The sequence below is a fragment of the Puntigrus tetrazona genome, chromosome 24 (assembly GCF_018831695.1).
Source record: "Puntigrus tetrazona isolate hp1 chromosome 24, ASM1883169v1, whole genome shotgun sequence".
NCBI classification, from domain to species: Eukaryota; Metazoa; Chordata; class Actinopteri; order Cypriniformes; family Cyprinidae; genus Puntigrus; species Puntigrus tetrazona.
In genome coordinates, this window is record NC_056722.1 from 7,043,570 (window position 1) to 7,056,040 (window position 12,471).

Consider the following 12,471-nt stretch of genomic DNA (forward strand, 5'->3'; position numbering starts at 1 on the left):
GGCGACAGACAGAAACACAGGCGACAGACAAAAACACACAGACGACAGACAGAAACGCAGACAGACAGAAACACAGACAAAAACACAGGCGACAGACAGAAACACAGGCGACAGACAAAAACACGCAGACGACAGACAGAAGCGCGAGGCGACAGACAGAAGCGCGCAGGCGACAGACAAAAACACGCAGACGACAGACAGAAACGCAGACAGACAGAAACACAGACAAAAACACAGGCGACAGACAGAAACACAGGCGACAGACAAAAACACGCAGACGACAGACAGAAACGCAGGCGACAGACAGAAACACAGGCGACAGACAAAAACACGCAGACGACAGACAGAAACGCAGACAGACAGAAACACAGACAAAAACACAGGCGACAGACAGAAACACAGGCGACAGACAAAAACACGCAGACGACAGACAGAAACGCAGGCGACAGACAGAAACGCAGACAGACAGAAACACAGACAAAAACACAGGCGACAGACAGAAACACAGGCGACAGACAAAAACACGCAGACGACAGACAGAAACGCAGACAGACAGAAACACAGGCGACAGACAGAAACACAGGCGACAGACAAAAACACGCAGACGACAGACAGAAACGCAGACAGACAGACGAAAACACAGACAGACAGAAACACAGACAAAAACACAGACAACAGACAGAAACACAGACAGACAGAAACACAGACAGAGACGCAGACGACAGACAGAAACGCAGACACATAGAAAGAAACACTTTGTGTTTCATGCCCGGCTCATTAATAATCATTTTGTAAACACAAGCGTGACTCTGCTTCGGTCTGTAAAAGAAGGCTCCTCTGCCAGCGCTCTCCTGGAGGCGTCTTCCAGACCCGGCATTCTTGAGAGATGAAGAGGGCCATGTTGAATTTGCTTCGGTCAATTCATCCCATATGATGACTGGACGGGGTTTCAGCCAGGTCTCGCCAGGTCCAGGAGCCAGCTAGAGCCAATAAAACATTCAGTTAATATATTTCATAAAGCATAGCTTGCCCAGCACACACGCATTTGGAAAATGTGCCATGACTGAAAAGCTGATTAATTGGGATGCACAATATTAGATTTTTGCCGGGGTTTTTTTTTTTTTATCCTTTTGGCCGGTAGCCATTGCCAATGTGATGTGTAGTTTGTTTTGAAACACCAAGTATCTCCTGTGTGGAGATTATAAGCAAATTATTATTATTAGTTATTTTTTATTTAGAGTACCTTTAAAATAACTTGTAAAGTCTGTCTCTGTTGGGGTTTTTTATGTTATGTTTTTATTTATATTTAAGTTATCATAACCCATTCAAAAAAATGTGACCCATGGCAAAATGAGTCAGAATGCGCATAGTATAATTTTGAGTTATTCAGTTTATTTTTAACGAACACACTAGTGATTACATAGCATAGGGCACTGTTATAATATATGGCCGAATAAATCTGCACATATCCCTTTTTTATAAGTGTCATGTTTAATCTTGCATCCCTAATGATAAACATGGTTGTTTATTATTACGTTGTTATAACACAGAATGTTTTTCAATCATCTGCAGTGCATGTTTCCATTGAGGAAGGAGATCAGGAGGAAGGTGTTACAGAAGAGGAGGTATCTGATGGTCCAGGTAAGGCCAACCTCAAGCCTCCTCATATTACGAGTTATGATTGTCATGCATTTTGATTCAGTTGAGCTCAAAAGGGGGGTGAATACTTTTGAACAGAATGGAGACGCGTATATGTTTTGTATTTTGTTAAATATCGTATATGTTAAATATCAATTGGCACCGCCCTTCAGAGACCGAGAAGATACTTACATGTTTCTCAGAAGACAAAAGAAGTCAAATTTACCCTGATCTTCAGATCTGAACAGTTTTCACCCCCCGGCTCTTCTTCTGGAGCATCAGAGAGCATTTGGACTTTCTATAGTCTCTCAGCTGTCCTCGGTGTGAAAAGATAATCTCAATATCATACAGTCATTGTTGGAAAGGGTTCAAATACAATTTCTATGCATTTTGTATGATTCATCTTATTTTGCTACAGTAATAAAGATGGGATGTAAACGTTTGAGCTCAGCTGTATCTCTCTGCTCCAGATAACATCCTGAAGCGGGTGTTTAACATCGTGAAGTTCTCCTGGGTGCTGTTCCTGGCCCTGCTGGACAGTTTCACGGCCTGGCTCAACTCCATCGGCCAGGAGCACATCGATATCTCCACCGTCCTGCGCATCGAGCGCTGCATGCTCACTCACGAGGTCAAGAAGGTGAATCACGATTGGCTGATTGTGTGTCATCAGGTCTTGTTGCCTGCATTTTTTTGTTTATCTTTTTGACTTATGCTTATTTTAGTGTTGTAGCTTCTTGCTTAAAATCAAGAAACTTTATGTAATAACTTAATCAGTTAGCAGTACACATTTTGTTAACAAGCCGGTGAATAAAACTGTGAATTGATTATTAGAAAAATAATGGAAATCTAATGTGGGAAACATTCTATAAAATATTAAAAATGTATTAAAATATAATCTGTCATTTTAAAAAGAAATATACCTTTTTCAAATAACATTTTCTCATATTTCACATGCATTTCAAGCTTATATATCCATATTCAGTATATGCTATATCCATAACAATTACAAATTATTTATGGTAATTCAACTGAAGCTGAAATAGAATAAAATATTAAAACAAAAAAGTAGGTAAAAATTACAAAAGCACAATTTTAAATAAAATCGAAACTATAAAATAAAATCAAATCAAAAATATTATTAAATAAAAAAATAAAAGTACTGAAGTAAAGGCTGGTTGTCATTGTGAAATAATAAATAATAATAATTATTAATAAGTAAATACTGCGTAGACACAAAATGGCTGCGTTTGTGATTAATTGAGCCAATCAGAATTGAGCTTTTCAGAGAGCCATGTAACGATAGTATATAAAAAAAATACTAAAATAACGAGTGTCGCTGAAGCTCAGTGGACTTCACGTTAGTCTTCACATGAATAGCGAGCATCGTGCTTATAACAGCGCTGTAAACCTCTGCAGGGGAACGTTCCTTCACGGGACAGCATCCACGTGTACTACCAGAGACAGATGTGCAGGCCAGCGTCCGCCGGATCCAGCCTGGACCGGACCGAGGACGAGTGCTCGGACTTCAGCCCCCTGCGGACCGACGGAGACCAGACCGATCTCTCCAGAGAAAACCTGTCCAGGTCAAGTGTGTTCTAGATCTGTTTGAGACATGGACAATGGATGGATGCGTGTGTAACTGAATTGTTTTTTGTTCTAATATTTCCGTGCCTCCAGACGGATACTCCCAATGTCCACTCGCTGACTAATCCAGAAAGTCCCGCTTATCTCAGGGTTGATTTCCCTCCAAGAAAACCACTCTTTTGTTTTCTTAACCAGGAGAAAAGTTCTTCTGTAAAAGCTGCCTGAGGAAATGAAACGCATTGGGAGCTGAAGTATAACGGAGGCTGTGTTTAGTAAAGGCTCAGTTGTAGGGTTTTAGTTACTCTTAATGATTCCCATTTTCGTTTGCAATGCGTAAAAAAAAGGCAGATTTTAGATATGCAACAAATATATTATTGTCTTTTTTGCAAAGTGAACATGAACAAAAATATACCATGAATACATATAAATACAGATACAAAAATTGCAATTAAATGTAAAATGGCATAAGTTTTTCTAAGTGAAATATAGATGAATCCTCATTAAAGTTTGTTTTTCATTGACATTTATGGCACAGACGACAGCAGGAATATTACACTGCTGTCACTTTAAGACCTAATATACTGACACACGAAGAGAGAAGAGAACTCAACTCAGTGTACGTGTCTTTCTGTGTTCATGCTGTGCGGGAACGGTCTCTTTTGCATCTTCTTGCGCTTTAAAATACTAAAAACAAAAATAATGGCTAATGACTGTCGTTTTTGAGTCTTTTCTGCTAAACCAGGCTTCATTTATCAGAGCGAACGTACAGTAAAATTGTTAAATATTACTGAAATCTAAAAAAGCTGTTTTCTATGTGAATATCTGTTAAACAGTTATTTATTTCTGTGATAAAACCTGTATTTTCAGCATCGTGTCTTCGGTGTCGCATGATCATTCAGAAATCAGAATGATATACTGATTTAAGAAACATTTCTGATTATTCTCAATGCTCAAAACAGCTGTGCTGCACAAAATTTTTGTGGAAACTGTGATGCACTTTATTCTTCGAGATTCACAGAAGCATTTATTTGTAAGCATCTTTAATGTCATTTCCGATCAATTTAATGCACCCTTGAGTGAAAAGTGAATTTATTTATTTAAAAAATACTTAATTTTAAATAGTAATGTATGTATATTTTGAGAGAGAAAAATTTTTTAATCTGAAATGGTAATGTCAAACTTTGATATGCCATGGTACTGATCAATTGCTATATTAATATACCATGCTATTTAGATTGAAAATAACACTGTGGTACCATAAACTCTTATTACTTCTATACCACGTTACCATCCGATTACTGTATTTATATTCCGTGGTATTTATACCATAGCCGTATGGTAGTTTTTGCACTTTATTGCCGTATAATAAACATGCTAATGGCCTGCTGTTTATTGTTCCTGATCTGGTTTGTGTGTTCTGTAGTGTGTACACTGAATCCACGCTGCTGTACGAGCCTGAAGAAAGCAGCGAGCTCGTTCTGAAAACCAGCCAGCGCTCTCGAGCCAGACTCTGCCGCCTGCCCAGTGTAGATGTGCAGTCGTCTGCAGACAGCGCAGCCTCCAGGTACGGCCTCTCTGTCATTACCTGCCAGGAGCCAGGTGACTCTGTTAGGAGTGTAAACCAATCTGTCCTGAGTGTTCACACACACACACACACACACACACACACGCACACACACACACACACACACACACACACACACACACACACGCACACACACAGACACACAGACACACGCACACACACACACACACACACACACACACACACACACACAGAGGTGTGGATGGTTACTGTAGCTCGGTGATGACAGACAGTCAGTGTTTCCGTTCTGGTCCACACAACGCCTCCTGACACAGCGTTGTTGACGTCGGGGTGTTTGATCAGGTTCACTCACCACACACTTTAAATAACAAAGAAGAAAAAAGGTCATTGCAACTTTTTCGTACTATTTGCACTTTTTTCTTGCATTTAGATGAAAAAGGGCAGCATTGTGAGATACAAAATTGTAAAAAATAAATAAAATGTTTCCTGATGTTTAATTGTTTCCACCACTGAATAAAAAATAGGTAAATGCTATTTTTTTTATATCAAAATCTATTCTTACAATACCTTTTTGTCTTTTTTGGTTACTTTTAATTGTGAATTGCTATCTTAAAATCCTGAGTTTGTCTCCTCAAAAAGCCTACAAAAAAAGATCTGAATCTAATAAATTAATAAATAAAAATAAATATTGATATATATATATATATATATATATATATATATATATATATATATATATATATATATATATTATTGATTTATATTATATATAAATATATTTAATGACTATACATTATATATAACATGACTCTATAAACATAATATATTTTTACTTATATTCATGCATGTGTTTTATTTATATATTCATAATAAATATACACAGTGCACACTATTACGAGAACAAAAGCTTTTTGGATGTGATTAATGACAATCCAAAATATATTACTCTGTATATTATTACAATGCATAACACAACATACATAAGCAAATACATTTTCTCTGTATAAGGAATTTTTCTTTTGTGTAATGAGCTCGAGGAGCATACCGTCTCAGATGTTTATTTCTGCTAGCATACAGCTTGCTACGTTGTGGTAAGACACGTCCCTAAATAAGCAGGTGGTGGTATGCAGTGTTTATTGGGCTCAGACTTCTCTAAAGCGTGACGGTGCTCCCTCTTGTGGCGTGTGTTCGTCCGGCAGCGAGCTGTACCCTCGGCAGGGCACCAGCGACACGGTCGAGGAGAGCGAGCTTCCCGAGCATCCGGAGAAACTGTGGAGCAGCACCTCGGAGCTTCCCAGAGACATCCCTCCCTCCTACAGCAGAGCCACGGGCCTGGACTCGGCCGGACGCTCCGAGGCCCGGAGGCTGAGGATACAGACCCCCGATGAAGAGAGGAGCGCCGACACGCTGCTGTCCACGAGCCATCAGCTGACCGCCAGCGAGCTGCTGCAGAGCAGGTGCACAAAGAGACAAACAAGTCTGAGCTCATCTGATCACTTTTTCAACAAAAACAGAACAATTGGAAATATTATTGAAAAAAATAATCACTGAAAAAAAAAAAAAAAAATATATATATGTATGTATATATATATGTATATATATATATATATATATATATATATATATATATATATATATATATATGTATGTATATATATATATGTATGTATATGTATGTGTGTGTGTGTGTGTTTATATGTGTGTGTTTATATATGTGTTTATATATATATGTATATATATATATATGTATATGTATATATATATATGTATATATAAATATATGTATATGTATATATATATATATATATGTATATATATATATATATGTATATATATGTATATATATATATATATATATATAATGTAGTGTATGTAAAAATTATGCAATATTTGATTAGTTTTTGAACACATTATGCATTAATTTTCCAAGAATACTTAAAATTATAATAAATATATCTTTAACAATAACTATAATGTTTTTTATGTTCTTAAAGCAAGGCTCTTCATGTCATGTGGAGGTTTTTCATTTTCTTCCCTTCTGCTTCTGCAGCGCTCCTGCATCATTTCCTGGGCAGTAACTGAAAATGTTTCATTATAAGAAAAAAAGATGGCTGCTCTTTATTCTATTTGCATATTACAAGAACGTTAGGCATTTCTTAGTGATAATTGAGCACATATCGATGCCTTATTAATCCCAGCGTACTGACCTCCTGTGGCTCAGGCTCTTCTACGACGAGGACCTGGAGGCGTCCGAGTGTTTCTACCGCTCTCAGCCTCCGCTCCTGCAGCTCTGCTACGCTCTCTATAACACGCTGGTGGCTCACTCAGAGATGGTGTGCTATCTGGTCATCATCCTCAACCACATGATCTCTGCGTCCGTGGCCACGCTGGTGCTGCCCATCCTCATCTTCCTGTGGGCCATGCTGTCGGTTCCTCGGCCCAGCAAACGCTTCTGGATGACGGCCATCGTCTACACGGAGGTATCACGACGAGATCCTACATAGACGCTTTCCTTTGCATGATATATGCGTGCGTGCTGTGTATATAAATATAGTTAATATATATACATGCCTATCTATATATACAGTACATAATAAATTGCATAATATTTTGATGTGAACGCAGCATGCATAGTGCTTGTAAAAACAGCTAGATCATTAAATAATATTTACAGATACAGCTTTTGCTGAAATGAACTAGCGATGCTTTAGAGGTGTTTTTTTTTTATTGTTCTTAATAACTCGTGTACCGATGAAACCTTTTGCCAAATCCTCTCTTAACCCTCATATCGTGTTTCGGAGATTTTTTTCTTTTTAACGCTTGTTAAGGTCTTCGCTTTAGACTTAAACTGACTGACCGTCGGGTTTAACAGCTTTCCAAAAATTGTAGTCAGAGATGAATGACGTTCTTCTTTTTGATGTAATATTACTAAATCTTGAATTCAGCCTGTTTTCTTTAAATTAACGCAGGTTTAGCGATTCTTTTTGGAGTCGATCGACTTAAATCTGTTTTTTTGAGTAAATATTGACAAAAATGATCCACAGATGATGCTTTTTTTAATGGAAAGCGTGAGCAGGATCTTGGATCAGTGAAGTCACATAAAGAAACACATAACTTCTGTTAACTGAACGATTTGGTGATAATGGCATAATAAAAGACGCTCATTTTTGACAGAAGTTTTATTTAGGAAAAAAAGCATGCCTGACACGTGTGCAGAAACATTCGATTCATAGCCTCCTTAATATAGAGACCTGTGACCATGTGTGTTTCCTCCAGAATTATTAGAGATGATTCAGCTTGTTTAAAGCACTTAATTCTGCTCGTTTCTGCCTGCAGGTGACCATAGTGATCAAGTACTTCTTCCAGTTTGGTTTCTTCCCGTTTAACCAGAGCATAGAGCTGGACAAATCCAAACCCTTCCACCCGCCCAACATCATCGGCGTGGAGAAGAAAGAGGGCTACGTCCACTACGACCTGGTCCAGCTCCTCGCGCTCTTCTTCCACCGCTCCATCCTGAAGGTATCGCCCCAAACTGCTTATGACCTGAAAATATCAAAACGAGTCGCCCTGATGAAATAATCGGTGGTTATTTTGATTAGAATGTTTGTGGAAAACTTTTTCACATCCATATAGCGCTACAGATTGTGTCGAAGCCGCTTTACGGTGTTAAATAGAAAAATAAGGACAATAGTGAACTTAACAATTAATCGCATACATTATATACATTATATGTGTTTGTGTGTTCTGTGTATATTTATTATGCATATATAAATACACACTCATGCAGTAATATATAAGTATTTGCATGTCCGTATGTTCATGTAATTTGTTAAATATTTTGAATATTTTTCTGAAATATATACGTGCATGTGTGTGTGTTTATATATACATAATAAATAAACACAGCACACACAAACACATATAATGTAAGCAGAAACGTTTAATTTGTATGCAATTAATTTCCCAGCACTATAAACACAGGCATTGAATTCTCTGTTATCTATGACTATAGTTATTATTATAAATAGAAAAACCCATATACAACACTGAATAGGTATATTATGATTCATAATAATAATAATAATAGTTGTTATACTATTTGTCAACGTATTTGTGTCCACACTCAACAAAACTGAATAATTGTGAATGCATGCATGAATACTACACACCTGAAAGAAAAATCTTCATTTCATTTTTCATGTCTTTATTAATGTCTTTACTGGCCCTTTTTGTGCATCATCATCTCATCAAGCAAACAGGAAGTAAACCGGTCATGTGACAGCGTGCTCATATTTAATCAAGACCCTTTATTTTTGCATGCAATGCACTGAAACAACAGTCAGTAATCCCTTCTTCCTCAGTGCTACGGTCTGTGGGACGAAGACGTGCCCAGGACGTCTCACACTGATTCAGACAGTGAAGAGAAAGCTGAGAAGAGCGCCGCTGACGTCTCGGCCGTCTCCACAAACACCCGTGTGCCCAGGAAGGCCGTCCACAGCAGCTCGGCGGTGCGGAGACAGAGCTCCAGCGTCTCTCAGCGCTCGGCCCGGTCCAGAGCAGGTCTGAGCAATCTGAGACCAATAGATTTCAGAGAAACCAAAAGTGAAACTAGACGAATTTCTTATGCTAATTTGCTTCCCCTAAATTCATGGAGAAGTCTCACAATTTACAAGGTTTTAGTCATTTCTTTTTCATTTTTTTTTTTATAATTTTTTTCTATTCACGTCAAGCTTAAAGGTAGAAGTTGCTATTCTTCAGTAAAAAAAAAAAAAAATGCATGATGTAAAAATCTTTTTGGGGAAATATTTCAGGGACAAAATATGTTTTGGACACATGGGGTACAATTGTAAAAGCATGTAAATACCGTCATGGCCAATAAATAACCACCCTTTCATTGGATAATGACATTTTAAAATGAGGGGGAAATATCATTATCTTGAATTTTCCAGCCATGGCTTCCTGTTTCACAGAAACATAATTAGGAGGGAAAACAAAGCCATAAATTCCCTTAATCATCCATCACCATGAGAAAAAAGATGTGCAGCAAAAAACTGAGCTTCATAAATTAGTCAAGTGTCTTTAAGAAAAGAGCTGGAGCAGTGAAAATGAGCATTTCCATCAATTAAACATTTCTAGTCAGCATAAAAGCTGGAAGAGGACGTGTGTCTGTATCGTCTTAATATCAGCGAGAAGGAGAGTTTGAGTGACTAAAAGCTCTCCAAGAACCACAGACAGATAATAGTTGTGTCTCAGGTCAGAAAACCCCATTTTAAACTCTTATTATCCAAAGAAAGGTTAGATCTTTGTGTGATTACCAATGCAACCTTTTTTGATCATACATACCACGGGCGCCAATATTTGTGGGCGTCCTGTAAAGACGATCTGCGTCTCTCTCTGGATGTGTTTGCAGGCAGCAGCGGAGCGAGGACGAGCGTTCGATCTCTCAGCGCTCAACAGAAGAGCCGCAAGGAGCTGGTTGCGGAGAAGCTCAGAGAACAGCTGATCAAAGCTAAGCGCTTCACCATCAAAACGTGAGAGACTGCCGCCTTCCTCTGAAAAGGAAGTGACGTCCTCGTATTACTGCTGGGTTTTTGTGGTTTCAGGATTCTGGATATCTACATCCCCATTCGGCAGTTCTTCTATAACCTGATCCACCCGGAGTACAGCGCCGTGACCGACGTCTACGTGCTCATGTTTCTGGCCGACACCGTCGACTTCATCATCATCGTTTTCGGATTTTGGGCTTTCGGGGTTTGTGGAGTCTCACCTGATCAATCGCAGCACAGCTTAATAATCATTCACACAAAAATTCAAGTTTGTGCTCAATCTAAGATCTGAGATTAGGATGAGTTTGTTTCTTCATCGGATCTGGAGAGTGGTCTCAGTAATGGAAGTGAATGGGTGCCGTCGGAACGAGAGTCGGATAGAAACATCAGAATAATCCACAGCATCAGTGAACATCTGGAGAAGACAGAAGATCAGATGCTTTTAATGTCTAAAATATGATCCATAATCCATATTATAAAACGGATGTTTCCATTTCTTGACTCTGATTGGTTGAGCCACTTTCTAAGTCGTTGTAAATCTACTACAAACCTACACTTTTGATTACTTTGTGTTTTGCTTGGCACATTGTTCAGAGGAAGAATAGTTTTTATTAATATCATTACACTTAATTACTCCATTTGATTTTGTGAAACTAATCCTGTTTAATGTCTGTTCCTCCGTGGAAAAAGCTCATCTCTTGTTTATGTCTTGTTACTAAAAAAAATGATTTATCGTGTAGCCGTAACCTTTTCCATTTTTGTATTCCGTTTCATTTATTCATTTATCTCCCAACAAAAATCAATTTATTTAGAGCTGTTTTGAATTTTTTTTTATCTGTGCAGATTTCTGTACCGATTCAGACAGGAACACTTTTCCACGGGAGGAAGAGCTGTCATGGATTATGGATCATATTTTAGACAATAAAAACATCTTAATGCTGGATTAGTCTGATCTTCTGTCTTCTCTAGATGTTCTTCTCTGTCTTCTCTGGATTATTGTGATGTTTTTATCAGCTTTATCTGACGGCACCCATTCACATCCATTACTGAGACAGTGATGCATCTCTACTGATTTTCAGCAAATTGTCATTTTTGGGTGAACTAATGCTTTCATCCAGTCACAAAACTGAAGAAGCAGCAGATTTTTTGTTCCATGTTTTCTTGCATCAACGTGTAACAGATTTTGTAACTTTGTGTAACTTTGTTCCATCCATCAGAGTAAATGATTAGGCAAGCTCAAAATATAAAACTGTAAAATGTAAGCATTTCCCTTCCATGCTGAAGTGAGACTGGTTTCTCCACAGAAACACTCGGCTGCGGCTGACATCACTTCCTCTCTGTCGGAGGACCAGGTTCCCGAGGCCTTCCTGGTGATGGTTCTGATTCAGTTCGGCACCATGGTGGTGGACCGTGCCCTGTACCTGAGGAAGACGGTGATGGGGAAGGTCATCTTCCAGGTCATCCTGGTCTTCGGCATTCACTTCTGGATGTTCTTCATCCTCCCGGGGGTCACTGAGAGGTGAACCACATCACGACTGATCCTCTTTGAGGAGCCGGAGCTCATCTAACGTGTGACTGGATTTGATTTCCCAGGCGTTTCAGTCAGAACACGGTCGCCCAGCTCTGGTACTTCGTCAAGTGCATCTACTTCGGTCTGTCGGCCTATCAGATCCGCTGCGGTTACCCGACCCGGGTTCTGGGCAACTTCCTGACCAAGAGCTACAACTACGTCAATCTCTTCCTCTTCCAAGGGTAAGAACCACAGCTGGATCATACAGAGTGGATCTGGAGCATCTTCTATTCACCTGTGAATCCTGAAAAATAAAACGCATCACAGTTTCCACAGAAATATCGAGCAGCACAGCTGTGTTCAACACTGATAATAATCAGAAATGTTTGTTTAGCAGTAAATCAGTTTATTAGTATGATTTCTGAAGATCACGTGACACTGAAGAATTTAGTTTGATTCTAGTAATAAAATACAGTTTATTTTATTTATATTCCTGTAGAAATAACAGCTATTTTACATAAAAAAACAGCTACATTTTGTTAGTTTTTACTGCATTTCTGATCAAATGAATGCAGCAGATAAGAGCAGAAGATATATCTTTTTTAAAACACACACACACACCACACCATATATATATATATATATAT

General features: G+C 38.5%; 1 protein-coding gene and 1 long non-coding RNA gene across 4 annotated transcripts in view; one reads left to right on the forward strand and one right to left on the reverse strand.

Annotated features, from left to right (window-relative positions):
* The window catches only part of LOC122329477 (piezo-type mechanosensitive ion channel component 2), a 108,841-nt gene that overhangs the window by 87,053 nt on the left and 9,317 nt on the right, over window positions 1-12,471 (forward strand). For 2 of the 3 annotated variants that reach the window (XM_043225722.1, XM_043225723.1), the window contains exons 34-45: window positions 1,573-1,641; window positions 2,109-2,275; window positions 3,055-3,221; window positions 4,646-4,786; window positions 5,968-6,225; window positions 6,990-7,248; window positions 8,105-8,287; window positions 9,130-9,328; window positions 10,179-10,299; window positions 10,372-10,519; window positions 11,619-11,833; window positions 11,908-12,066. In XM_043225722.1, the coding sequence (XP_043081657.1) occupies window positions 1,573-1,641; window positions 2,109-2,275; window positions 3,055-3,221; window positions 4,646-4,786; window positions 5,968-6,225; window positions 6,990-7,248; window positions 8,105-8,287; window positions 9,130-9,328; window positions 10,179-10,299; window positions 10,372-10,519; window positions 11,619-11,833; window positions 11,908-12,066 (2,086 nt within the window). The remainder of the gene's footprint in view (window positions 1-1,572; window positions 1,642-2,108; window positions 2,276-3,054; window positions 3,222-4,645; window positions 4,787-5,967; window positions 6,226-6,989; window positions 7,249-8,104; window positions 8,288-9,129; window positions 9,329-10,178; window positions 10,300-10,371; window positions 10,520-11,618; window positions 11,834-11,907; window positions 12,067-12,471) is intronic. The other variant, XM_043225724.1, reaches the window with a different exon arrangement.
* On the reverse strand, window positions 8,187-10,249 carry LOC122329480. The gene is made up of 3 exons (XR_006247914.1): window positions 10,112-10,249; window positions 8,938-9,339; window positions 8,187-8,311 (listed from the first exon to the last, which is right to left on the reverse strand). It is a non-coding gene; the product is annotated as an uncharacterized LOC122329480 (long non-coding RNA).